The 25,060-nt window shown below is 43.5% G+C and overlaps 1 protein-coding gene across 2 annotated transcripts in view; it reads right to left on the bottom strand.

The window, feature by feature from the left end:
• Window positions 1-6,218: 6,218 nt before the first annotated feature.
• MKI67 (marker of proliferation Ki-67) overlaps window positions 6,219-25,060 on the bottom strand; it is a 76,840-nt gene continuing 57,998 nt past the window's right edge. For both annotated transcript variants that reach the window (XM_069239720.1, XM_069239719.1), the window contains exons 16-17: window positions 14,331-17,195; window positions 6,219-6,483 (exon numbers count right to left, since the gene is read on the bottom strand). In XM_069239720.1, the coding sequence (XP_069095821.1) occupies window positions 6,359-6,483; window positions 14,331-17,195 (2,990 nt within the window). In that variant the 3' untranslated portion in view covers window positions 6,219-6,358. The remainder of the gene's footprint in view (window positions 6,484-14,330; window positions 17,196-25,060) is intronic.

The following is a 25,060-nucleotide window of genomic DNA, read 5'->3' as shown; positions in this document are numbered from 1 at the left end:
GATTTTATTAGCCAACACTCTCGGATCTGTTACACCAAAAAGGTAACACTTTGAACTGGTAGTGTTTTCCATGTATGACAAACATGATTCCTTGAGCTGGGTGGATGGGTATGTGAAAATACACATCCTTGAGGTCTAGGGGTATCATAAAGTCTTGTTTTTGTAGCAGTGGGATAACATCTTGTACCACCATGTGAAAATGTTCTGATAAAATGTAAAAATTGAGGGGCCTAACGTCTAATATTGGCCTGATGGTGCCATCTTTTTGGGAATTAGAAGTATACTGAGTATACTCCTGTTGATACTGTGAACTAATTATATTGCTTGTTTTAGTAGTAGAGATTGAACCTCTTGTAACAGAACTGTATGTTCTGGGGATAACTTGGGATATCTTGTAATATTTGGAGGGCTATTTATCAATTGTTGGTAATAGCCATTGTGGATAATTGATAATACCCAGTTGTCTGGTGAGTTTGCCAATGTGAGTGGAATTGCTGTAGTCTTCCCCCCCACAGGAGACGTGTGGTGTGGAAGGGAGGAAAGGAAGTCACTGCTTTGGTTGTGATGTTTGTTTAGAGGTTTGGAATCTACCTCTGGTGTAGAGGGACATATGGAGGCCAATACTCTAGAAGTAGAGGTCTCCAAACTTTTTAATGCCGTGCCCCCCCAGTTGAAAAATAAAAATCATGGGCCCCCCTCAGAATTTTTCACAATTATTTTATAAACATGGAAATGTGTAAATATGTCTAAACCTATTTAAACATTACAGTTAAGTACTGTTACCTTTTTAAAACTGCAATAACATGCTTCTGCTTAAAAAAAAAAGCCTATTATCTGTATATTTATTTTGACCAGAGTCTACCCCCCCCCCCCCCAGGATCACTCGAGGCCCCACTAGGGGGGCCTGCCCCCCAGTTTGAAGACCTCTGCTCTAAACCCACCTTGTTGGTACTGGGTTTGATATATTGGTCTTGTTTGTGAGAGTGAAGCCTCTGAGGGTTGAGGTCTAAAACCTCCACTAAACTGAGGCTTACTAAATCTCCCCCCCCCCCCCCCCCCCCCCCCCCCCCCCAAACCCCCCTTATATGGTGTAGTATACAGAGCACTATTGTACTGACCACTGCTGGGCTCAAAAAGTGTGTTTTTTTTGGTTTGTTTTTTTAAATCAAAAGGCATGTTTAACACAGCCTGTTGGATTTCTGGTTTAAAACCAGAAGCGCAGCCACGCAGGTCTCCTGATGGTAATGGGTGTGTTAACGCTCCTTGCAGCTGTATCAGCAGCATCAAGGGCAGACCTTACCTGATTGTTACTGATGGCTTGCCCTTCCTCCACTACTTGTTGTGCCCGCTTTTGGGAGGTGCTTGATGATATCCTGCATCTCATCCCAATGAGATGTATCATAATGGGCTAGTAGAGCTTGATAATTAGCTATTCTTCACAGATTTGCCGCTTGAGACGCAACTCTTTCCTACAGCGTCAAATTTCCTGTTCTCTTTATCAGGAGGGGTGCATCTCATGAAGACGGTCTATTTGCCACACTAACCACCACTTAATCTGGAGGCACCGGATGGGTATAATATAATCCGGGTCAGAAGGTGTAGGCTTATATTTCTCTTAAATCCTAGGTATAATTATTCTGGATTTCACAGGCTCATAAAAAAATTTGGTCTGCGTGTTTCACCTTGCCAGGCAACATTGGGAGGCATTGGTACCTAGAATGTGTTGAGGAAAGTGTACTAAACAAACAGAATCTTCATCCAGTGGTTCAGTGCGCATTGTTACCCCATGATATGCTGCAGCCCTGCCGATGACCTTGTATATGGCGGTATCTTCAGGCAGAGATGGTTTGGATGGGTAGGCATCTGGGATGGGATCAGGATCATCAAGATCCCATGGATCTACAATGTCTTCTTGCGAATAAAAAAGTGTGTTGGAGAAGGCATTGGTGGAGGACTGGTGTAAGGAGAGACAGGTGTGGAGAAGAAAACTGAGGAGGTACTGCATTCTTTTTGCTTTTGCACTTTAGCTTGGGGCTGTGCAGTGCCCAGTTCTTCTTGGAACAACTGTTTATAGAGGAGGTGCTGTAATAATTCTCCCCGTTTTATGGATGTGTATCCTAGACTGTCTCTCATTCATGACTTGTAGAATAGGCTCAATGTCTGCCTCTTCCTCAGAGGTTTTATGGCTTTGTTTTTTTTTTTTGTTTTTTACTGTCTTTGTTCCTCTGTGTAAATTGTCTTTTTCAGTTCTGAAGTTTGCTGCTTTTTCCGGTGTCGAAAGTGCCGTGGTAGGACTTTGCTCTGAAACTGCCTTTTGAATTTTTGGATGTTTGTGTGGGGGTGCAGGGGTAGACATACTCACATGCTGGCCTGCTCTGATGGGTCTGTCTTCAGATTCCTGCTCCGAGTGTCTGATAGAGACTGCTGCTTGCGCCTGCTCTTCTTTGGTGATGCTGAGATGTTCTGCTCTTCGATGCCATTTCAAGCCTTCTTGCTCTTCGATCTCTCAGAGTCTTTCTTGATTGGAACGCTCAACAAGCCTCACAGTTTTCCTCCAGATGGTCTGGAGAAAGACAGGTTGCAAACCAAATGGTCTGTGTATGGGTATTTGGCGTGGCACAGAGGGCAGAATCGGAATGGAGTCCGATCCATCAGGCTCTCCACGCAGTCGGCCCGAATTGGGCGCACACTCCGAAGGGCGAATTAAGTTACCATCAGACGGGACTACCGGTTTGATGCTAGATTGAGAACGCGATCGAGACAATACCGACGAAAGGGAAGGTTTTCTAAACTTTTCCGAATCGAAATCTCAGAGCAAGAGGAAACGCGTCCTAACCCGATGGCGAAAAAAAAAATAACAATGGAGTCGAAGACCATGTGCAATGGAACAGAGGAGTCACTCGATCCCGTGACTCCAAGACTTCCTCCAAGAAAAACAACTTGTAACACTCCGAGCCCAACAGTAGATGTCAGAATAGATATGCATAGCATGTGTATCAGCAGGTACACATGCCATCGAACATAAAGATACTTGCTATATATATATTTTTTTTAATGGGGGGGGGCAGAGAAATCGATCTCCTTGGAGTGGTCTGACTATTGCGTATTTGTAGATGTCTTGCACGTTCAAGTGTTAAGCTTAAGGCTGCTCGACCACACTACCTCCAAATAGAGCACTTTGTGATTGCAAAGCCAGCCCTGTCCACTCATTGGGTAACTGCTAGACTCCTTACATGGTATTAACATCACAAAAGGGAGAATTTCCTACAGCAATTGTGTGGACAAGGACCTGCAACCACCTTCCCCATGAATAAAAGGCTTTCAAGGTAAGCCTCTGCCACAGTGGTTCTTCTGACTAATGGTCAATAGGTTTTGTATCAGCTACATGAATAAAAATGACTGCTTTGGTTTTAATAGCTTAGTTTCTAGTACTGCCATCTAGGAAGGTACGTAGCTACAAGCACTAGGCATCTGCCATAACTGCCTAGAGTATCAAATTTCGTAAAGGCGGTCCTCCAAAAAGCAGGCTTATGATCTATTAGGCTCACGACAGTCATCTGTAGCCCGAAAAAAAAAAAAAAATGCCCGTTATCTGGTTGGCTGACTTTTATGAAATAGTTTAAAAGTATGAAAAAACTGAAGATCGCTTTCTGATTGAATGTTGGCTACCTGACAGCATTTTGATTAAAAAAATATATATATTTAACTACCTCCAGAGGATTCAGAAGCATTACAACTCTATGAAGGTTCTAATGCTAGCAAACCTAACCATCTGGAATTCAACACTTTCCTGCCCAGAACATCAATAGTCAACACGGTCACTGGCCTCTAACCTTAGACTACTACACCAGGATCCAGAGAAATGATCTCCCATTGAATCATTTTGACACTGGGACCATTAGTGAGACAATACTAATCCTAGAAAAGGGAAAATAATTTTACTCTAGATTAGTGACAAGTATTCGCTTAAATAATCTATGAAAGAGACAAATGAAAGCAAGACACAAAATAAGGAGCATCTCAACGGAGTACACATCAATTCAGACCCTAATAAGTACGTATGCGCTCTGGAAGCAGCTCTCATTTGCTGAGACAGCACTACTGCACAACCATTCTAGACCGAAACACACTAGGGAAATTGCAAGCACAGCAATGACGTACAATATTAAAATCATAAGTGCACAAGCTTCCCTTTAGACAAAAAAAAAAAAAAATCAGCTTGCAGCTGCACTGGCCAATAAAATTCAACTAGGCTTCCTCTCAGAAGTCACCTAGAAGGTAAGGTTATGCTCAAATGCTTATGAAGCATAGTCAATACTACCATGCACATGGTAAAGAACCCATAGGGGAGGTATCCAAGGGCATACTGATTTCCATGCAAGGCAGCATGCATCACACGAAGTTCAGGGCTCCTTTTCATCAGGTGGTTTCATTCCTAAATGCCGTACACTGGCAAATTTAAAATACAAAGAATGTCGAGCTGGAAATATTGTGAAAATGTATTTAAAGGGAAGTAATTTCCCTTATATCAAAAACATTGGAGGGCGTTTTACTGACCTTCACAGAAGCCCATAAAGTGAAAGGGGTGACATGAGTAACCGAGGAAACATGGGGACAGATTAGGAATCTGAACAGTCCATCGAAGAACATGCTCAGATGAATTATAGGACAACCCCTAGGAGGTTGGATAAACTCAAAGATCCTCCTCTGCAACATATGCCCACAATATGCACAAATAAGAATGTATCCCCCTCACTTAGCCAAACATTGTACATTCATTCAAGAGCAGGGGAACTTTGGTTTCTCTCATGAGCATACACATCTGCTAAGCTGGTTGAGGGGTTTATTACAAGGTCAAAGGAAGCCTAGCTGAACCCAGAAAACCAGCCAAAACAAGGAGTCTGAAATGGGGATAAAGCTCAACTGTTTGAAACTATTACATCCTGGTGCTGTGGCAACGATAAACAACAGTAATAAAACATTTGAAAAACTAAACGTTTGAGGTATTAACTGCACAGAGTGACTTTAAGTTGACTAATTTTTAATTACTGAGCAAAAACCAACATCAGGCAGTGTGAAATATACACTACATACATGAAGAAATTGGCTGCATCCGCAACATGGTGGCCTGGGTAAATGTAAACCTCCTCAATAACTGGCAACCACACTTAACAGTTCACAAAGTAATTTTTTTAACTGCTCATATGCCAATCCTTTAGTTTCACCAATTACCCCAATTTATTAATTGAGGATAATTACCCCTCATGAAAAATATGAAATTAAATGAGTTAATCTTGAACAGAGTTATGGGGAAGAATAAACATTGTTGGTTATGCTTTTTATCACTTAGAAGATATCAAAGGGACACTGCCACAAGTCAACATGACATCTATACAAAATTTACAATCCTGAGATTTAGTTTCCTCTTAAAATATTTTGATACAATATGAACAGAGCCACACCCCATTTCAACGCCAACCATACAAACATTTGTCACACAAAGGATAACAGCATCACCAACTTGTTACTTCCATAGACACTGTAGTAGGTCAGTTGTACATTTTCTGAAATGTCGAAGACATGCTGTACTGTTACACCGTTATGTTCTCAAAGTTAAGGACTTACGAAATTAAGATGAGCCATTAGCCCATGAGCCTTTTAAAATATGGTGAGGCTAAACTGTACTCCACTTAAAAATAAATAACACACTCCCTTGGATATACACACATACAAAAATCAAGGTACAGACTGTTGTGTAATTGCAGATTTTTTTTGAATGAAAATCATACAATGACTTGAGGGACCGAACAGCATCAATTCAGAATGAAGGTTAGCTTGCTCAAAAATATTCGAGACACTGTTGGTAAAAGCTTAAAAAGTCCTATTTGGAGTGATCACAAACTTTAATAATGGTGATAAAACGTGACCTTACTCAACAAGCGATAAAAATGCTGTCATGTCCCCATATTAACACGAGTTTAAGACATCAAGGTTAAAAAAAAAAAAGCCACAAAACAAATCATAATTTACCAAATTTAATGACTGGCATCTACTTAAATTTTTTGCATACAAACAGCAAATTTGTTAAAATAATGCTGGTTCACACATAACAGCTACCTAAAACACTATTAGAATAAAATTAAAACAATGGAAAATATTTACACTTTTGAAAAGGAAGAATTCCCCCCCCCCCCCCCCCCCCCCCCCCCCACAAGTGGAGGGGAAAAAAAAGCTTAAGAGCAACAGCCCCATGTCCCTTCCATACCTCAAACTGTCTAGGAATAGAATCAGACTGAAATTGCTAGTCTGCCTTCAATAAGTGCACATATTCATTTACAAAAAAAAGGCAAACTGAAGTCTATTTTCTTGTTCTTGCTCTGGTTCTCTTCATTTCAATGTCAGGAGTAACTTTTCTTTCATTTGACAGCCGCCGCTTTTCTCTTCTCAGTCCTCTTGCTTTTAAAAAAGTACTGTCACTAACTTCTGCAAAAAATAAATAAAAATATAATATATATATAAAACGGAGTACATAAATCATTACAATGTTAAAAGGTAATTACTGTTCCACATTGCGACCTTATATTAAACATAGCAAGACATACGGTCATTTGGGGTGTCACATTTACTGTAACCAGTTTAAGGCAGGTCCGAAATGAAGAATTTCCTCTGAATGGATTTGAAAGAGTTTTCTTGACTTCCCATCTCTAGAATTCCGTCCCCCATACTAACTAGCCACTCTCCAATTTTTCAATATACTTCTGACCTCACACTGCACCCAATTTCCAAAATCGTGTCCTCTGAAACCTTACTTTCCCATGAGTTCTTAGTATGCCTGCCACAAATTCTTTCCCCTTCAGTTTGTCAAAAACAAAACAAAAAACCCACGTTTGAAATTATTCTCAGCACAAGTTCAAGCTGTATAAAGACCTTGCTGTGCATAATCTCATCTACTGGTTGGGTCAAAAAGCAGAAAACTGATAACGTTTCTTACTCTGGGTTAAGTTTGACAGTGAAGTCGACTCAACTCCACAATGCCCCCAACGTGACCACCAACTAATCGTCAAAAGAGGGGGTGGCAAATGAATCTAGAAGACAGAGAAGCGGTAAAAAACAAGTAATGAATTTGTTTATTTTGTAGTATAAAGTGTCTAAGATGCACATGCTATGCATAGCAGTATTTACCTCTCCTACTTGGGGGGGGGGGGGGGGGGGGGGGGGGGGGGGGAGACTAAAGAGTAAATGGATAAGATAGGCCTGCAGCTACCTCTGTGTGGCAGTCTATACAATAGGGTCAAAAAAGTGTTCTGGAGACCACGTTTCTGCCCTGTACATTTCCTCTGCCAATATGTTGAACATGAATGCCAGTGTGAACCTTTTAGTGGAATGAGTATTGGCCCTTGCATCTAGTCTCATGGGTCCAGTTTTCTCAATATTTCTGTAACTGTCCACTCCTACGGCCTGCAGTGAGTGGCCCTTGAAATACGGAACTTTTGAGTCTCCTGTATAAAGTACATGAGCACAACAGATTACCAGATACCCTTGTTTACAGATCGGTCTTCCTCTTGCACCATCAGTGCTAGCAATTCTCTACCCAAGAGATGAAATAGGTACTAAACCAGTCTAATGTTAGCGATGAATGAATCTTTGATTAAACAAATTTCTTAAGCGCACTACTCACCCGGTAGGGTCTCAAGGAGCATTTACTGGTCAAAAAGCCATGTTGATTAAAACAGCTTAAAAAATTACACAAAACTAAGTACATCCCAAAAAAAGTGTGTGCAGTTAAAAGCCAAACAATGAGTGAATCTAAGAAAATCCACCAAATCAAAGTTAATTTTACTGGTCACTCAATTGCCAGAAAGTTCAGTCATTGCTGCACAAAGGAGGGTTCCTCACTTACCAGAATCTAGGGGACACATACTTCCATGTTCAGATAGATTTCGAACATAGGTAATATCTGTAACAGTGCAGCTTCAAAGTCCGCCAATTTGCAGGGGGGTGTCCCCAACACTCCATCCTACCAGAAGGCAGTTATTCCATGGCAAGATACTTTCCAATTGGAAACCAACAGTGGCAGATTTTTGCAAAGTGAAAGCGAACAAATCACTCGTAGGGCTGCTCATTGTGTATACTGTTGAACTCCATCTGTCAACAAATGAATCTGGTATAGCATGAGCAGCAGCTACAGAATCATTGACATACCTACTTAGTGCCACTGCCAGATATCTGCATCTTTCTCTGGTTAGGAGCAGACATTACACAGTGGCAGGTAAGAAACCACTGCGGAGTAGCTGAACAGCCGATGTCCATTAAAGGATGTGGACACAACCCAGAACTTCAGCGCCATCCTCGGCCATTTTTTTTTGGCTGGAGCAGTTGGTTGGAGGAGGCATAAGTGCCTTTTCTCAGCACAAAGCCACTTTGACTTCCCCCACTTTTTTTTAAAAAAAGAATAAGTTGGCAGGTCTGATCATAGAAGGCTGTGGTAAAGTCACCCAACACACTACGCAAGAAGTGCAGCAATTCTAGATCGGAGGACCCAGCCTTAAGACTTAATTTCTAGATTTACCCCCTTACTAGCCAAGTAAGGCAACTAGATATTACTAGGGATGACCGTGAATTACAGGACTTTGCCAAATAAGTCATGTGTCTTAATTTAAGACATCCTGGAACTACAAGTTGTCCTGGAACTACAGCAACTCATGCAAAGAAAGCTGAACCAACCAGTGCTTATAGCAGACAAAATGACCTAAGCAGTACATCGCCAAGCAGTTAAGTCAGAAAATGCCTGGAGTGGAAAAAGGGTCTGGAGGAGATTGTGAAGCTCCTCGATGTGGACTGTTCTCTGCCTCGACCTGTTTTGTTGATTGTGATAAATGTCAATGCCTCTACGTCGGTAAACATCTCAAAGGCAATCTCCTATGGAGTCTCAACAGTGACATGGTTGACAGCGAGAATCGTGGTGGTGAACTCAGTTGCGAGAGGTCTTGCTCTTGACACCGATGAACCCAGTCTCTACAGTGAACATAGTTTCCTCGCTGGCGAGTCACAGATGGACAGGCAACATGTATGGGACATACCTCAGACGTTGTCCAAGAAATTTGCCGTTTTCTGTCTGGGACACTCCCCAGATACAGATGAGCTCTGGGAGAGGTATGAGCATCTCCTTGCTCCGAGGTCCCTCTTACAGACTGCGCCTGTTGCTTTCTCCTTTCCTCTGTTCCATGGAGGCAAATCTTCTCGGTCTTAGAGGGAGCACCTGAGGACATACTATTCAGTGCTTAGGACTATGAATGGAAATCCCCTATGAAAGAATCTGGGGTGTTACCAACAAATTTGGCAAAGCAAGTAGTGGCCGAAGCCACTTCCCATCACAATGTTATGAAAAGGTACTACAACAGGACGTGCAGTAGAAGTCTTCAGGTGGTAGGCGTATACCCTAACTGCCATTTGCTCTGTAGTTTTTAAGAGATTTACGGCTTATACTAGCAGACATGCAATTTGAGTGCCAGGTTCTGCTCCCAGAAACTGGATCTTTGTGGTGCCAATGATTTCTCCCCGGTGAGAGAGAAACCCGTGGATGCTTCAGCTTTTTCTCTGGCTGGCACTTTGACTAACCAGTCAACCAACATGGGAACACCTGATGACCTCTCCTGAGGTGAGAGCGCTTTGGTGAATATTCTTAGGAAGGATCTGAGCTCACAAAGGGGGCACCGTGAACTGATGATGCTGACCTGCTACTGAGAAACAAAGCTACTTTGATGAATAGGGATGTGGAAGTAGGCACCCTGAAGGACCAGGGAGGTAAAAAATATATACAGGGAGTGCAGAATTATTAGGCAAATTAGTATTTTGACCACATCATCCTCTTTATGCATGTTGTCTTACTCCAAGCTGTATAGGCTCGAAAGCCTACTACCAATTAAGCATATTAGGTGATGTGCATCTCTGTAATGAGAAGGGGTGTGGTCTAATGACATCAACACCCTATATCAGGTGTGCATAATTATTAGGCAACTTCCTTTCCTTTGGCAAAATGGGTCAAAAGAAGGACTTGACAGGCTCCGAAAAGTCAAAAATAGTGAGATATCTTGCAGAGGGATGCAGCACTCTTAAAATTGCAAAGCTTCTGAAGCGTGATCATCGAACAATCAAGCGTTTCATTCAAAATAGTCAACAGGGTCGCAAGAAGCGTGTGGAAAAACCAAGGCGCAAAATAACTGCCCATGAACTGAGAAAAGTCAAGCGTGCAGCTGCCACGATGCCACTTGCCACCAGTTTGGCCATATTTCAGAGCTGCAACATCACTGGAGTGTCCAAAAGCACAAGGTGTGCAATACTCAGACATGGCCATGGTAAGAAAGGCTGAAAGACGACCACCACTAAACAAGACACACAAGCTGAAACGTCAAGACTGGGCCAAGAAATATCTCAAGACTGATTTTTCTAAGGTTTTATGGACTGATGAAATGAGAGTGAGTCTTGATGGGCCAGATGGATGGGCCCGTGGCTGGATTGGTAAAGGGCAGAGAGCTCCAGACTGACTCAGACGCCAGCAAGGTGGAGGTGGAGTACTGGTTTGGGCTGGTATCATCAAAGATGAGCTTGTGGGGCCTTTTCGGGTTGAGGATGGAGTCAAGTTCAACTCTCAGTCCTACTGCCAGTTCCTGGAAGACACCTTCTTCAAGCAGTGGTACAGGAAGAAGTCTGCATCCTTCAAGAAAAACATGATTTTCATGCAGGACAATGCTCCATCACACGCGTCCAAGTACTCCACAGCGTGGCTGGCAAGAAAGGGTATAAAAGAAGGAAATCTAATGACATGGCCTCCTTGTTCACCTGATCTGAACCCCATTGAGAACCTGTGGTCCATCATCAAATGTGAGATTTACAAGGAGGGAAAACAGTACACCTCTCTGAACAGTGTCTGGGAGGCTGTGGTTGCTGCTGCACGCAATGTTGATGGCGAACAGATCAAAACACTGACAGAATCCATGGATGGCAGGCTTTTGAGTGTCCTTGCAAAGAAAGGTGGCTATATTGGTCACTGATTTGTTTTTGAATGTCAGAAATGTATATTTGTGAATGTTGAGATGTTATATTGGTTTCACTGGTAATAATAAATAATTGAAATGGGTATATATTTTTTTTTTTGTTAAGTTGCCTAATAATTATGCACAGTAATAGTCACCTGCACACACAGATATCCCCCTAACATAGCTAAAACTAAAAACAAACTAAAAACTACTTCCAAAAATATTCAGCTTTGATATTAATGAGTTTTTTGGGTTCATTGAGAACATGGTTGTTGTTCAATAATAAAATTAATCCTCAAAAATACAACTTGCCTAATAATTCTGCACTCCCTGTATATATATTCCCTGCATCAGACGACCCAATATCTGCCTCCATTTACCAACCTTTATTAAGAAGGCTGGAATAGAAACATTGATTCCCTTTGGGATTTGGGGGGCAGTTTCTATGGCTCCTTTGGAAAGGAGCATGACTATGCCTATGTGCAGCTCCTTCAATTTAGGAGGACGCTCTCTTGGTGGTCCAACTGGCGGACTGATTAAATGTCTATGTATAGCCTGAGCTGACAATTTGGAACACACACTTGTCTGATGACCAAACAAAAAGGGAGAACGAGGTGGAAGTCAAGGTATCTTCTCATTACTGGTTCATACATGTGAAGAACCTTTTTCTTCCTGCAGATCTCTCATTAGCTTGCCTTTGATGTAGATTAAAGGAATATCCTTGATTAGATCTAGATTGTCTGAGGGTAATTAAGGCATCCCTGACCTCCATACTGAGTTTATCCAGCTCTGAAATTATCTGAGCCACGACAAGTAGAATTCCCAAATCTGCAATACTTTGCCGTCAGTTTTAAGGCCTTGCAGAGCATCATCAGCATGTTTACCAAAGAGTTACCCATCAAAAGCGTGTGAGAGAACTTAGATTGGACATCAGTACAGAAGGCTGCGGATTTTAACCATCCTTGCTACTCAACTGGCAAAATCCTGTATTTAAAATCATCCACTACTGCATCAATAATGAAAGACTAGCTCCCCTTCTTTTGAATAACTCTTGCAGTTCCCCCATCCTCAGGAATAAGATTCAGTAATGACCCCCCCCCCCCAAAAAATAGAATCACCAATGGTCTTCGGTATGCTGCCATAGAGTTAATCTGAGCCCAAATTGGCAATATGTTTGCTATCCTTGCCTGACAGACTAGGATGACAAGCAAGGTTGTCTTGGTCTAGGTCTTGGTTCTTCTTTGGGCCGCTGAAGCAGTTACTGAATTCGATCTAGCATGACCAGTGAGGCAAGCTGGAGCTGAATACAGAGCCTTGTATTTCTTTTCCAGAGAGGATCACAGCTGGAACGGTAGCAAGTGTCAGTCATTTCAGACCAGACCAGACAATAAAATTGGTATGATTGAACCATTGTGATTGCTCTTTAAAGACAAAGAAAACGATGGTGATCTACCGAGGTCATTGGTATGTTGAATTTCTTGGCTGCTCTTTCAATTAACAAATGAAATTTAGATATTATCTATACAATCTAGTAGAATTGCCCCGTTTGCACTTGGGAACATTTTTTTGTCCATTATCATTCCTTACATTACTATCTGGTGGCAGTTCACTTTCCTCTACTCATATGCCAGAATAGGTTAAACCACTAGAGTAAACATCCATGTCTTCTGTGGACCGATCCCCATTGGCGGAGGAGGTGGTAGTGCTGATGACTAGCTATGAAGAACTAGCAAAGTTGGGGAGGCGGAAGCAGCAGATAATCCCATATTAATGTTATTAGCTGGTCCCTGCGGTAAGAACTTCGAAGTACCCATTTGTTGAAATGTTGTTGGACTACAATGGTCTCTAAAAAAATCTAGGTGGTTTCTACCAAGAATCAATTTAAGTACTTCCAGACTAACTCCAGCTGATACACATATGCATTATACGGTTCCTCACTATCCATTGCTTCCTCTTCAAAATCTGGGGCATATTACATCAAACTGCGTTGGGCTGGAAGCTGTCAGTGAGGCATAATCACCAACCTCTTCCCGGTTTGAAAGCATTAATTCATCTGGTAGCACATACACGACCTTTAAAAGGCTGGAAAGACATTTCCTCCTGTGTTTGACTGCATAGTTCTCAATAGCGATGTCGTTGGAATGTTTTGCCGCGTATGGTACAGTAGTAGTCAGTCCCCCTCGCCGGAATGGCCACTGATTGGGGAATAGGAGCACGGACTAAAAAATGTTTCTAGATAGTGGGCACATGGAGTATCTTCTAATGGGAGGACTCTCCAGTTAGAGCTATCCATCATAGTAGACTGATCAATGCTGAGAATCTAACATGCGAGTCTTTTAAGGGCAAGAATCCTTTCTGCGCATCTCAGCTTTGCTAAAACATCCAGCAAAAGTTAAATTTCAGCACAACATAAAGGCACTACACATGCTGGATCACCTGCAAAGTCTAGTTTAGGATGAAAAGTGACAGGACTTGAATACGCTGGTCTTAAGTATTGGTTAAAAAAGTGAGCATGCTCCCGGTCCACCTGATGTGGAAGAAAATGCTATTTAGTCCGCATCATCTGTGGTTCAAGCAGCAGTAAGTATCTTCATGAGATTTATTTTTGCGTTTCACCTCTCTTCTGGTACGGATACCTAGTCTCATCTGAAGCAGGTGTATTACATGTTAACTAATCCAGAGTCGTATGCTTCTAGAACAAGGTAGACATCTGCTCGAGCACCCAGGTTGTACCACTTGGCTGTCATTTGTGAACACTAGTGGTAGATTACTAATACAGTGTAAACATGTTAAAGCATGTGGTGTACCTCAGTATCACTGAACCAATAACAAATGACGGGGCAAAGAAGGCTGCCATTCTGAGCGTGATTTGGTTTGAAGACTCAAGAACTCAAGACAACAACCAGGGAATAACGATGCATTCTTCTGGCTTGTACGGGAATTAGAAAACCTGTAGAATTTAACGTGTAACTAAAATCCCGCTGGAAAACAAGAGAAATGTTCCCAACCTTCCTGAGAAGGTGACTGGGACAGTGAGAAAAGAAAACTAATTCAAGAGTGAAAGTGTCCAAACCAGTGACATTGGCTGCAAAGTAAGAGGTCAGGCATAAAAAGCTTAAACAAGTACATACTGGTAAAGTGTGCGCAATTTTCTAAACCGACAACACACAAAACTAGAGGCAGAACTAGTAGCAGTACATGAAAACATTCCTTTTAGAAAGTGTGCAAACCTAACATTTCATGGCGCAACCTGCACTGAACGTTTAAGTATTAACAATGTAATTAAATTCTTACCCATTTTAGGTTTTTTGGGAGAAGTGTTACTCTCCGTCAATGTGAGAGCAGGCTGTGGTTCTTTGCCAACTTTTGGTTTTCGTTTCTTTGCAATTTCGTTTGCAGGAGACGGCACTTCTGGACTTCCAGGTACAATTTTAGCTTTACTTTTGCCCACAGTTTTAGTACTTAAAACATTTTGTTCTCGAATAGTGGTCTCACTCATATTTTTCACTGGGTCCTCTGGCGCCGCATCTTTTTTTGTGGCACTCTCTCTTACATCAACTGCAGTTCTGAGAGCTTTAGACTGACGGGAAGCTCTTAGCAAAACCTTTGTGGGTAAAGACTCCAGCTGCTTTTCAGTTTCGCTTACTAATAGAGTTGCAACTTCCTTACCAGTGAGTTTTCGTTTAACACCACGTCTTTGATCTTCCGATGGAGTTTCATCAGTTTCTGGCAAAATACCAGCTTGTCCTCTCCTACTGACACGTGTAGATACAACTACAGTAGTGGTCTCAGTTCTTCTCAAACTCTTTTTGTTGATCAGTTTCTCCTGTGGAAGCTTTTCTCCATCACCACTGATATGATTGCTTTGATTGGTTCTGCCCCGTCCAATTTGGCGACTGCTCTTTTCATTTGCCGTGGATGTTTTATCAAGCAGAAAGGTGGACTCTAAATCACTTAACGTGCTAGTATTTGCTGAGGAAGATGCCAATGACTGTGAAGATGTATTATCTGTCACTTGCTTCCTTCCAGTTGGTCGCTTTTTTGTAGATTTTGCATCAGTGTTTGATTCTGCTATCTGGACGTTTACAGTATTTGCCTCATTTCGTTTACTTCGTGTTGTAAAGGAATCATTTACTGTACTCTGCTTGGCGACCGTCTTATTTTTGCCTTTTCGAGGGGTAGCTGCAGTGGACATAAATTCTGGTCCTTTTGGCTTCCCCAAGGCTGCATTTTCTTCATCTTTTACAGATGTTTTTTCCGCCGAATATTGAGTATCTAAACTAGTTGCTTTGATATTTGAAGAAACTGATGCCTTTGGTGGGGACATTTGAATTAAAGGCTTAGGTTGTTTTCCACGTGCAGTTTTCCTCTTACTCGAATACTTCTCTGCATGTGTTTCTTCAGTGAGTGCTTCTGCAACAAGGACGTCTGCAACACATGCCACGTCATATGAACCAGAACCGATTGAGTTGCTCTGAGAATCATGTAAACGTACTGAACTAGACAAGTGTTCCAATTTACTTCTTCCTCTACGAGTATTAACTATTCCCGATTGAGACACTTCCTCCACTAGTACTTTGTCTTTTACCACAATGCCATTAGGCACACCGTCAGGCTTCTCTTCTGTTGAAACCTCGTTAGCTGTCCTTCTTGACCTGGCAGTTCTAATCCTATTTTGATATTTTTCTCCAACTGCTTGCTTATCTTCGGTATTTTGGTTCTCAATATTTGAGCTTTCTACTGGCACATCTGCAGTCACATTTTCCTCTTGGGCGGGCTTCTCAAACTCACTAACTGTACTCCTGGTTTCATTTTTCCTCCTTCCCCTGGGACTAGTGGACACATTTTTTTGCATTTTAAGGTCTTTGGATTTTTCAGCTGCATCCTTTTCCACAAATAGTTCAACTGTAGACAGGGTAGACTCCCTTGAAGGAGAGGCCTTATTTGCTTGTTTCCCTCTAGCAGTTCTAGTCCTACTAGAATTTTCAGTTTGAATCTCTGTTGTCCGACTCCCACCAGCCAAAACTTTAGTTGCTGCAGGGTCACTGACTGAAATGTGCAGGGTTTCTAATTTGTTCTTTCTTCCTCGTCGTTGATTTATTAATCCAGACACTTCAACAGCAACTTCTTTAGTTGATGCATTTGTAGTTATTTCTGTCAAAACGCTCTTACCAATCCTTGTTCGTTTTTCAGAAACAAGCTCTTTGACAGAAGATGGAAGATTACTACTTGCCACTCTACTTCTGGTTTTTTTTGCTGGAATTAAGGTCTCTTCAGCTTCCACTGCAGGACTTTCAGCGGACACCATTACAACATTGGGCAGTTCAGTTTGTGTCTCTTTTGCACTTTCGGGATTAGATGGTGTAACATCAGTCACGAGAGGGTGCCACTTCACAGACTTCTTCACTTTGGCAGGTATGCTTGGCTTCTCTAAACTGTTAGTTTGCTTCTCCGAGTTATTTGGAATAGGCTTCTCCAAGGTTTGCAAACCTCCTATACTTGCAGTTTGCGTTCTGAGCCTCCGAGTTGATGGCAACATTTCTATAGTCTCTTTATTCTCCACGAGCAATGCTTTGTTTCTACCTCTGGTGGATCTTTTAGAATCTTTAACTTCCATTGGAATTTCATCCTTTTTCCCATGAACCCTTGGAGTTGCAGGAAGGTTTCTGACATCTGCATTATTAACCCGTTTTCCTCTACCTGTTTTAGTCGGAGCTACATCTGCCACTACCTGGTCTACAGCAGTAACATTTTCATGTAAAACTTCATGCGAAGTATCCTGTCCCGACCGGCCCTTAAGAGCTCCTCTTAATCTTCCTGTGCCACGTTTTAACACTGCTTTCTTTGTGACTTTATTTAGCAAGGAAATGGGCATCTCCAGTAGCGTGGGTGCCTTTTCAGTAGGGAGCGATTCCATGACTTTTACTTTCGGATTTTGGGCAGGTTGTCTTTGTTGCAGCGTGGATGGAGTTATTATTTTAACTAATTCAGAGACTATGGGTACATCCATTTTACACCGACTTCTTCCTGATCTTAAAGGAGCTTTGGCAGTTTCTTTTACAGCAGGCTTCTTCAAACTTCCAGCCACAGAGGTTGTTGCTTTTCCGAAGGCCTTTTCAAGTTCTGCTGCCAATTCTTCATTTTTGGACGTGCTTGAATCTAAAACGTAAACACAAATGATTACAAGCTCACTTTAGAGTTTCTACAATTTCCTAAGAGTTCCTAAGAATTAGCTCTTTAGAATGTATTCCGTCATCTAACTACTTTTAGTGCTTTACCCATCTGTCATCAACTATCGCTTGGAGCACCAAAATCTACAACATCACACTGAGGTTGTTCGAAGGCATTAACCCACACCCAGGGTCTAAATGGGGGGGAAATACCTGGAAGTGCTAACAATCATAACGCACGTATAGTTGAGCCACAGTGTTAACCCATTTACACCTTCCTAATTTTCCTACAAATATAAACTTTAACAGTAGGCGCTCAACCCCGAAACGCAACTTAAGAAACATCCATAATGCCAACCCAGAAAGAGGGAACGTGAAAGTCTAAAGCTAATCTGGCAAGTCTATTCCTGAATGAGGCATGACCTTCCAAAACACCGGCTTCAAAAACCTGAATTGAAACAATAGACTGAATACATATTTCAAGGGGCTATGGATGAAGGGAAAAAACCGACACAGCCTGAATAATCCTCCAGCTACAAAGAAGCATACAGTTTAGTTTCTAGTATGGCTGTGCAAATCGTACTGTTTATTAGCAAGATCTCCTGTGTACCCCCCGGGTCTATGAACTAACCAGTCTAGTTGAGCTGAATGAAAAAAAAAAAAGTAATGGACTCTGGATGATAGCCAGCCTAACAGGTTGTTACAATTGTAACAGGAAACCATAATGGGTTCCCAGTTGCCTAGATCTCAACCCTTTTGTCCGAAGCAATGGTGTCAGAGAAGCAAACTTTCATATCTGGTACACAAGGGCACCAGCACAGAGCAAGCATGTGTATAGAAAGCCCCACATTACACTGCTGAAAAGAACAGCATACTTCAGACAAAAACATTCACCCCTTCCATGACAAACTTTAAGCTCATCTTTGTTTCATATGTAGTAATGACCCAGAAACTTACTCTAATAAAACCACACAAGAATCAGGAAGCAGTAAGGTGCAACTAGACTTGTGAACGGCACCACCCAAAGCTCCACAGAACATGTGCATGGGCGTCTAACACGGAATGTACTGTGAAATTTGATCAGTTAAGTGGTACAATTACACAGGCATCAGAAGCGGTTCCTGGGACTTGAACATTTCATAGGTTTCCTCTTATAGCACCCAGAACAGGAGGCTTTCCCAAGTCAGAATGCAACATCCACTGGTGTTGTGCAAAGGCGGCATTCGGGTAAACCCATTTGCTGGTTGTATGTCCCAGCAACTGATGGATAGAAAGCTGCACGTGGAGCAAGCTGACTAGACTACAGCTGTGCACACAACTTACCAAAAGTACAGCCGGTCTCCACTAGTGTTGTCAGTCTTTGCCACATCACAAGGCTTAGATAGCGAGCCTAGTAATTGGCTGGAGTTTTAGGATGCTAAGTAGTTCCCTCCCCCCTATACCACTGACAAGAGGCAGAGCGAGATCCAAGAGTGCTGATCAAATCACCTCATTCAAAACTTAAACCAGTTGTCATACTACTTTGCTGAAGTGCAAAGCATACTGCAGCCTCTGTTCTATACAGAAGTTACAATTTTTTTTTAAATGAGGATCAAATAAACTATCTACTCAGAGGGCAGTGGGAACTTCAGAAAAGAAATACCACTGAAAGCATGTATTTTACGGCAAGAAACCTTGTATTCATAAGCAACATACTGCTTTGTGAAGCAGCTGAGGGGAAAAAAAAAAAAAAAAAAAAAAAAATGACTTGGTCACAGATCTTTTGACTAAATGACACAGCAGGCAAAAAACTCAAAACAAGAAAGTGCCCTGGAATGTTTCACCAAATAAGATCAAACTGCTACCAGCTACTCCAGTGCTGAAACCCAACTGAGGAAGACTAAGCTCTCCGCTAGGCTTTGACGAAATTAACATGATCGATTTGCACAAAATTATGCCAGTAAAAGCAATTCTATATCAGGACCGGAGGCGAGGATTATGCAGATCTTTCTTCACTTGTTATTAATTAGCAAGTTCAAAGTTAAACACAATATGAACAGAAAAACTACAAGTTCCATGAAGCCGCCGCCATGGTAACCAGCATCCAATGAGGACCCTCCAATCACGTCCATATAAATATTCCCAGGTGCGTCAACCGTCCTCTTTCTTCACTGCTACGAAGTCAGATAAGTGCCGTTTTTCTGCCTCTGAGTAGAGTTTGGTTTGAAGTTAATGTTTGTTTGCTAGCGTGTTAGCCTATTTGCTTTCAGGGCTTCGCACGTTGTTTTCCTTCGTTTCTATTATTATTTATAAATACACGTCGGGCCCACTAGAGGGCGCCAGAGGTGTATTTTTGCAGCGTTTTTTCGGGATTCGAGTGTTTTAAACTCGACGCTCGAAATTACAAAGGTTTTTCCAATTTTATTCACAGTTGTTTGTAACAAAGTTGTAATTGCTTGGTTTTCCCTGCCCTGTGACACCTCATTGGTAGGATATTACCCCGAAGGGAAGTAATTTTGTTTTTTTCTTGTGAAAATAATTTATAATACGACAGAGGGGGTAGGGAATTACCCTTTATAAAATCTATAGGGTGTTTTCTCTGTCATTATTTTGTTTTCGTCTGAACCTCAGTATGCACTCCTCTCAGGAACATGAACCTTTCACCAACATGTCCCCAGGGGAGGGTCCCTCGCACAGTGCCCTTCCCCCTGGGATGGACGCTTTGTTTTCACAGGCAATTTCACATGCGTTGGCCCCCCCTTAGGGACACCGTCGCTAAACTAACGGAACAAGTCTCCAAGGGGACGGGCATGTTTGGTATGACGGGAGTGGAAGGTACTACCTCTACCCTTCCGGCTCCCAAGAAACAGCGCAAGCGCGACGCGGGGCACCTGGAGGATAGTGAATTTCTATCTCACTCCAAGAGTGCGCGCGCATAAGCGTTTACCCTCCCGGGAGGGCCGTTTGCCCGGAGCAATGGGTGATTTCAGTCACCACCTATGGAACCCTGATAGCGGGTCACCTAGAGGCATCTTAGAAGGTTCAGACGACGGGTCCTCTGAGGCTGATGACTCAGGCCGTCCTTGGCGTCCTGGCGCTTCGATACCAGATCCTTCGGAGCTGGGGGATTCGGACTCTGATATGTTTGAACCGGAGGGTATCTATCACCCGCGTTCATCAGAGTGGCATCCTGACCACAGGGTGGCCGACTATGTGGCCAGCAAGATTAGGCAACCTTTGGACAAGGAAGTGCGTGCCCGTTTACGGGCGGAATGCCCACGCCCTTTTCTTTCCGATAAGGTTGCTTTTACTCCGGAAATAGACCCGAAAATGTGTACATTTTTTGCCAAGTACACTAAAGATCCCAAGAAGGGAATCGACCGCTCCTGGAGAGCATGCCAGGATAAACTTCTTGATATACTGTGCCCCCTCACTCAGATTATGCAATTGGCGGAACGCGCCAAGCAATCAAACACTCCCCTTCAAACAGACATTATCGCAGGGTGGGCCCAGAGAGCAGTCTGTCTTCTGGGCAATGCGAACTGTGCCATTTCGGCAGAAAGACGCAGGTCTTTATAAATCAAGATAGACCCCAAATTAGGGGAACTTTCTCACTCTGAGGCAGGGGCTGTTGCCCAGGGCAATTTATTTGGTGACCCTTTTGTTAAGGAGTTGGGCAAATTCGTGGCTACGTTTTCGGCTCTCGATAAGGCCCAATCATCCATAAAAAAGATTTTTCCGAAGAAGGTTTTTGGCGGGGCCGGGCGAGGCAGGGGTCGCTCTTCCGGCCGTCCTTACCAACAAGACCCCGGTGCCTCCCGAAACAACGGCTGGCGTGACGGCAGACAGGGAACTTTCTTCCCCAACAGGGGAAGAGGGAGAGGCAGATCCTCTAGGATCGCACGTGGAGCAGCCAATGCCCCAGGAGGTCCCTCTGGTAAGGATTATCCTTTTTTCCCCTCGCGATTTCGGAGGGAGATTGCGTTTTTTCAAGAACAATTGGAGGCGCATTACATCAGATGCATGGATTCTACAGACAGTATCAGGGTTCCAGATAGAATTCTGGGGTTCCCCGTGTCAGGATTCTCTGCCAACACCGATAGTGTTCTCAGCAGAAAACTCCAGGCTTATAGACTTGGAAGTTCAAGATCTTCTGCACAAGGGCGCCATATCCTTAGCGTCCCTTCACCCCACAGGTTTCATAAGCAACATCTTCTTGGTAGAAAAGAAAGACAAGGGGTTTCGGCCTGTTATCAATCTTCGGGCCTTCAACGATTGGGTAATTTACAGACATTTCAAAATGGAGGGTATTCATATGCTCCGAGACCTCCTCCTGCAAGGGGACTGGATGGTGCGTCTAGACCTCAAGGACGCATACCTCACAGTCCCTATATTTCCCCCTCATCGCAGGTTCCTGCAATTTTTCTGGAACGATCAGGTCTTCGAATTCACCACTCTCCCTTTCGGGCTATCCTCAGCACCGTGGTGCTTTACCAAACTCCTCAAACCGGTTGTGGAAACCCTGAGATCACAAGGCATACGTCTCATCATTTACCTGGACGACATCCTTTTAATGGACCAATCCAGGTCTCAACTGTTATTCAATCTGAACACAACTATTGCTCTGTTCCAGGATCTGGGTTTCGTCAATCAGCAAAAATCGGAGCTCTCTCCGACCCAGTCATTAATCTTCCTCGGTTTCCGCATAGATTCTCGGTCAGCGTCCCTCAGTCTTCCGACGACCAAGATATCCAAAATAAAAAAGGAAATCAGGAAAGTCCTTCGTCGCGACAGCATCTCGCTACGGCAATTAGCCAGAGTGGTCGGTCTGCTTTCTTCCTCAATTCAGGCCATTTTTCCAGGTCCCCTGCATTACCGGGCCCTACAGCGCCTGAAGGCCTTTCACCTTCGTCGAGGGGTAACGTATTCCGAGCTCATCTCCCGGTCTCAGGAGGCAAGCACGGAACTACGTTGGTGGCTGGATCACATGGAGGCATGGAATGGCAGAGCCATTTTCGGGGCCGCCCCAGACCTGGTAATAGAGTCGGACGTCAGTCGCCAGGGATGGGGAGCTCGATGCGGGGACATCTCGTTTGGGGGACGCTGGACCCCGCAAGAACTGACCATGCATATCAATTGTCTGGAGCTCCTTGCGGGATCGTTTGCGATCAGGTCTCCGACGAGGGACAGGGTCTCATGTGTAGTGCTACTACGGATGGACAATATATCGGCGGTACAATACATAAATCGCTTAGGGGGCACACGATCGAGAGCCTTAGCGGAATTGGCAAAGGATTTTTGGCATTTTTGCCTTCAACATCAAGTCTCGGTGACAGCGGAATATCTCCCAGGAGCCCAGAATGTTCTGGCGGACTGGAATTCCCGGTTTCTCACGGACTCCAGCGATTGGCAACTACATCTTTCGATTTTTCAGGCGATCATGGCCCGTTGGGGTCCTTGCTCAGTAGACCTCTTTGCTTCCAGATGGAATGCTCATCTTCCCCTATACTTCAGCTGGCGCCCGGATCCGGGAGCAGCGGCAGTAGATGCGTTTCTCCAGCACTGGGGGACGCTTCAGGGTTATGCTTTCCCACCTTTTCTTCTTATCCCGCGGGTCGCAGGTGCGACGTCAGGAGGCGACAGTGATTCTAATAACCCCCTGGTGGAGATCTCAGGCGTGGTTCCCAACTCTACTGGAACTCTCTTGCGAGTGCCCTCTTCGTCTCCCGGTTTTTCCATCGATCCTCAGGGATCCGTCGGGGCTTTATCACCCCCTGGTCCTTCAGGGTCATCTTTTCCTCATGGCCTGGAAGATTTCAGGCATCGTTGGCAAGACTACCGACTTTCGCAAGCAGCTAAAAACTTCATTGCGCAGGCATGGGCCCCTGGGACATGCAAGCGCTATAGATCTGCATGGAACAGATGGGCCAGTTGGTGTGTGGGCAAACACTGATCCCGTGGGGGCCAGTATTACAGACATCATGAATTTCCTAGCAGAATTAGCGGAGTCTGGTCTAGCTTATTGTACGATCAACTCTTTTCGTTCAGCCATCTCTGCGGGCCACCCCCCTCTGAACAATCACCCTATTGGGGAACACCCCTGGATTTGTAAACTTCAAGGGTATTAGACTCTCTAGGCCTCCTCAACCCAGATACGCAGAACTATGGGATGTCAACACAGTTCTTAATCTGTTAACCTCTTGGCAGGATAATCACCTTCTGTCGAGAAAGGAATTGTCCGCCAAATTAGCCATACTTTTGTGCCTCATCTCATGTAAGCGGGTATCAGAGCTCTGGATGTTTCATCTCGAATCTTTACCCCAGAGGGAGTCACTTTTACTATCTCACGGAGAACGAAGAATCTTACCAGGTCAGTATCCTATCCAGCTTTCCCTGATTCACCAAAATTATGCGTCGTTAGATGTCTTAAAGTGTATGAAGAAGTGACCGTGAATCTTAGGCCTGCAGGAGAAAATCAATTATTGATTTCTTTAAAGAAACCATTTAAGGCGGTTTCTTCTCCTTCCATTGCCAGATGGGTCAGATGGATCCTGTCTGAGGCAGGTATTAATATTCAGGTGTTTGGCGCCCATTCGACTCGAGGAGCCATGGCTTCAAAGGCTGTACAGGTGGGTGGTAGATTAGAAGACATTATGCATGCGGCTGATTGGTCTTCTGAATCTACTTTTGAACGTTTTTACTTTAAACCAATTCATGATGCAGCCTCTCTGGTGGTGAGTAAGCTTAGAACCTGCATAATCCTCGCCTCCGGTCCTGATATAGAATACGAAATTTCCTAGCTATCGTGAAGGAAAGTTTCAATTCTATTAAGGACAGGAAGCTAGGAAATTTCGTATTCACATAACTGCATGTCACTCACAGCAACTGCACCAGAACGGAATGCATGCAGTTTGTGTGCAGCGCTTTTGTTTAAATGCACCCATGTGGCAAAAATGGAAGACCACTTTCACGCTAAAATCTAGTGTGAAGAGACAGATCTTGCAGAAACTAATTACGCAAATTTCGCACACCTCGGCCCCTCCACTGTTTTGGATGAAGATCATGTCATAACCGAAAGTAGAATGACTACTGGTAATTTATGGTGGCTTTCAATGTTAATTGCTGTATTACAATCCTGCTGCCAAGAGTCCCAGCTACACAATTCGAACACTGGAACCAAAGAAAGACAGTGGTGCACGTCAGCATTATCATATGTGCCTAACGGTTCTGAATTGGGAGGCAGGTAGGTGTGAAATGTGCAGCGACTAAGAATGCTTTTGCAATGGTGAAATGAGCTTTGAAGCCCCGAGAATTTTTTCTTGGCAAAGGCATAACATTTTGAGAGGGCTATCTAGAAACTATACACTTCTGAATCACCATGGCCAAAGAAAAAAAGGATCGAGACAGACCTGTGACGACTGTTGTAACAGAGCCCTCAGGGGATCCAGACCAGTCTGAAAAAGTCATCCTTTTTGCCCTGATGACCCCTTTTTTGAGTGATACTGGTGGTTACTGATTGGACCCGGAGCACGGCAAACAAGGCGGGAGGAGAGAGGGGGGGGGGCACTTTCCTACAAAGGGCATAAGGACCAACTTGGATGGAACAAGTCACTAAGCTCCTTACCAACAGACACAGGAGGGTGAGGATATCAGGTAGTGCAAATTTAAGTGTGTAAAAAAAAAAAGGGCAGTGAATGAGTGCTTAGAAGAGCAGATGTCGATTGAACGACCTCTGGACTAAGACATCATGCATGGTTAGCAAGGTAATACAGACCAGAATGCTGATATGGTCCACCCACACTGTAAGGGAGTTCACTAGCAGAAGGACAGCTGAACAACTGTCTGGCCCAATCTATTATCTTCAATGCCTTCAGG

This window comes from Pleurodeles waltl, chromosome 6, assembly GCF_031143425.1.
Source record: "Pleurodeles waltl isolate 20211129_DDA chromosome 6, aPleWal1.hap1.20221129, whole genome shotgun sequence".
NCBI lineage: Eukaryota > Metazoa > Chordata > Amphibia > Caudata > Salamandridae > Pleurodeles > Pleurodeles waltl.
This window is presented reverse-complemented; position numbering and strand designations above follow the sequence as displayed.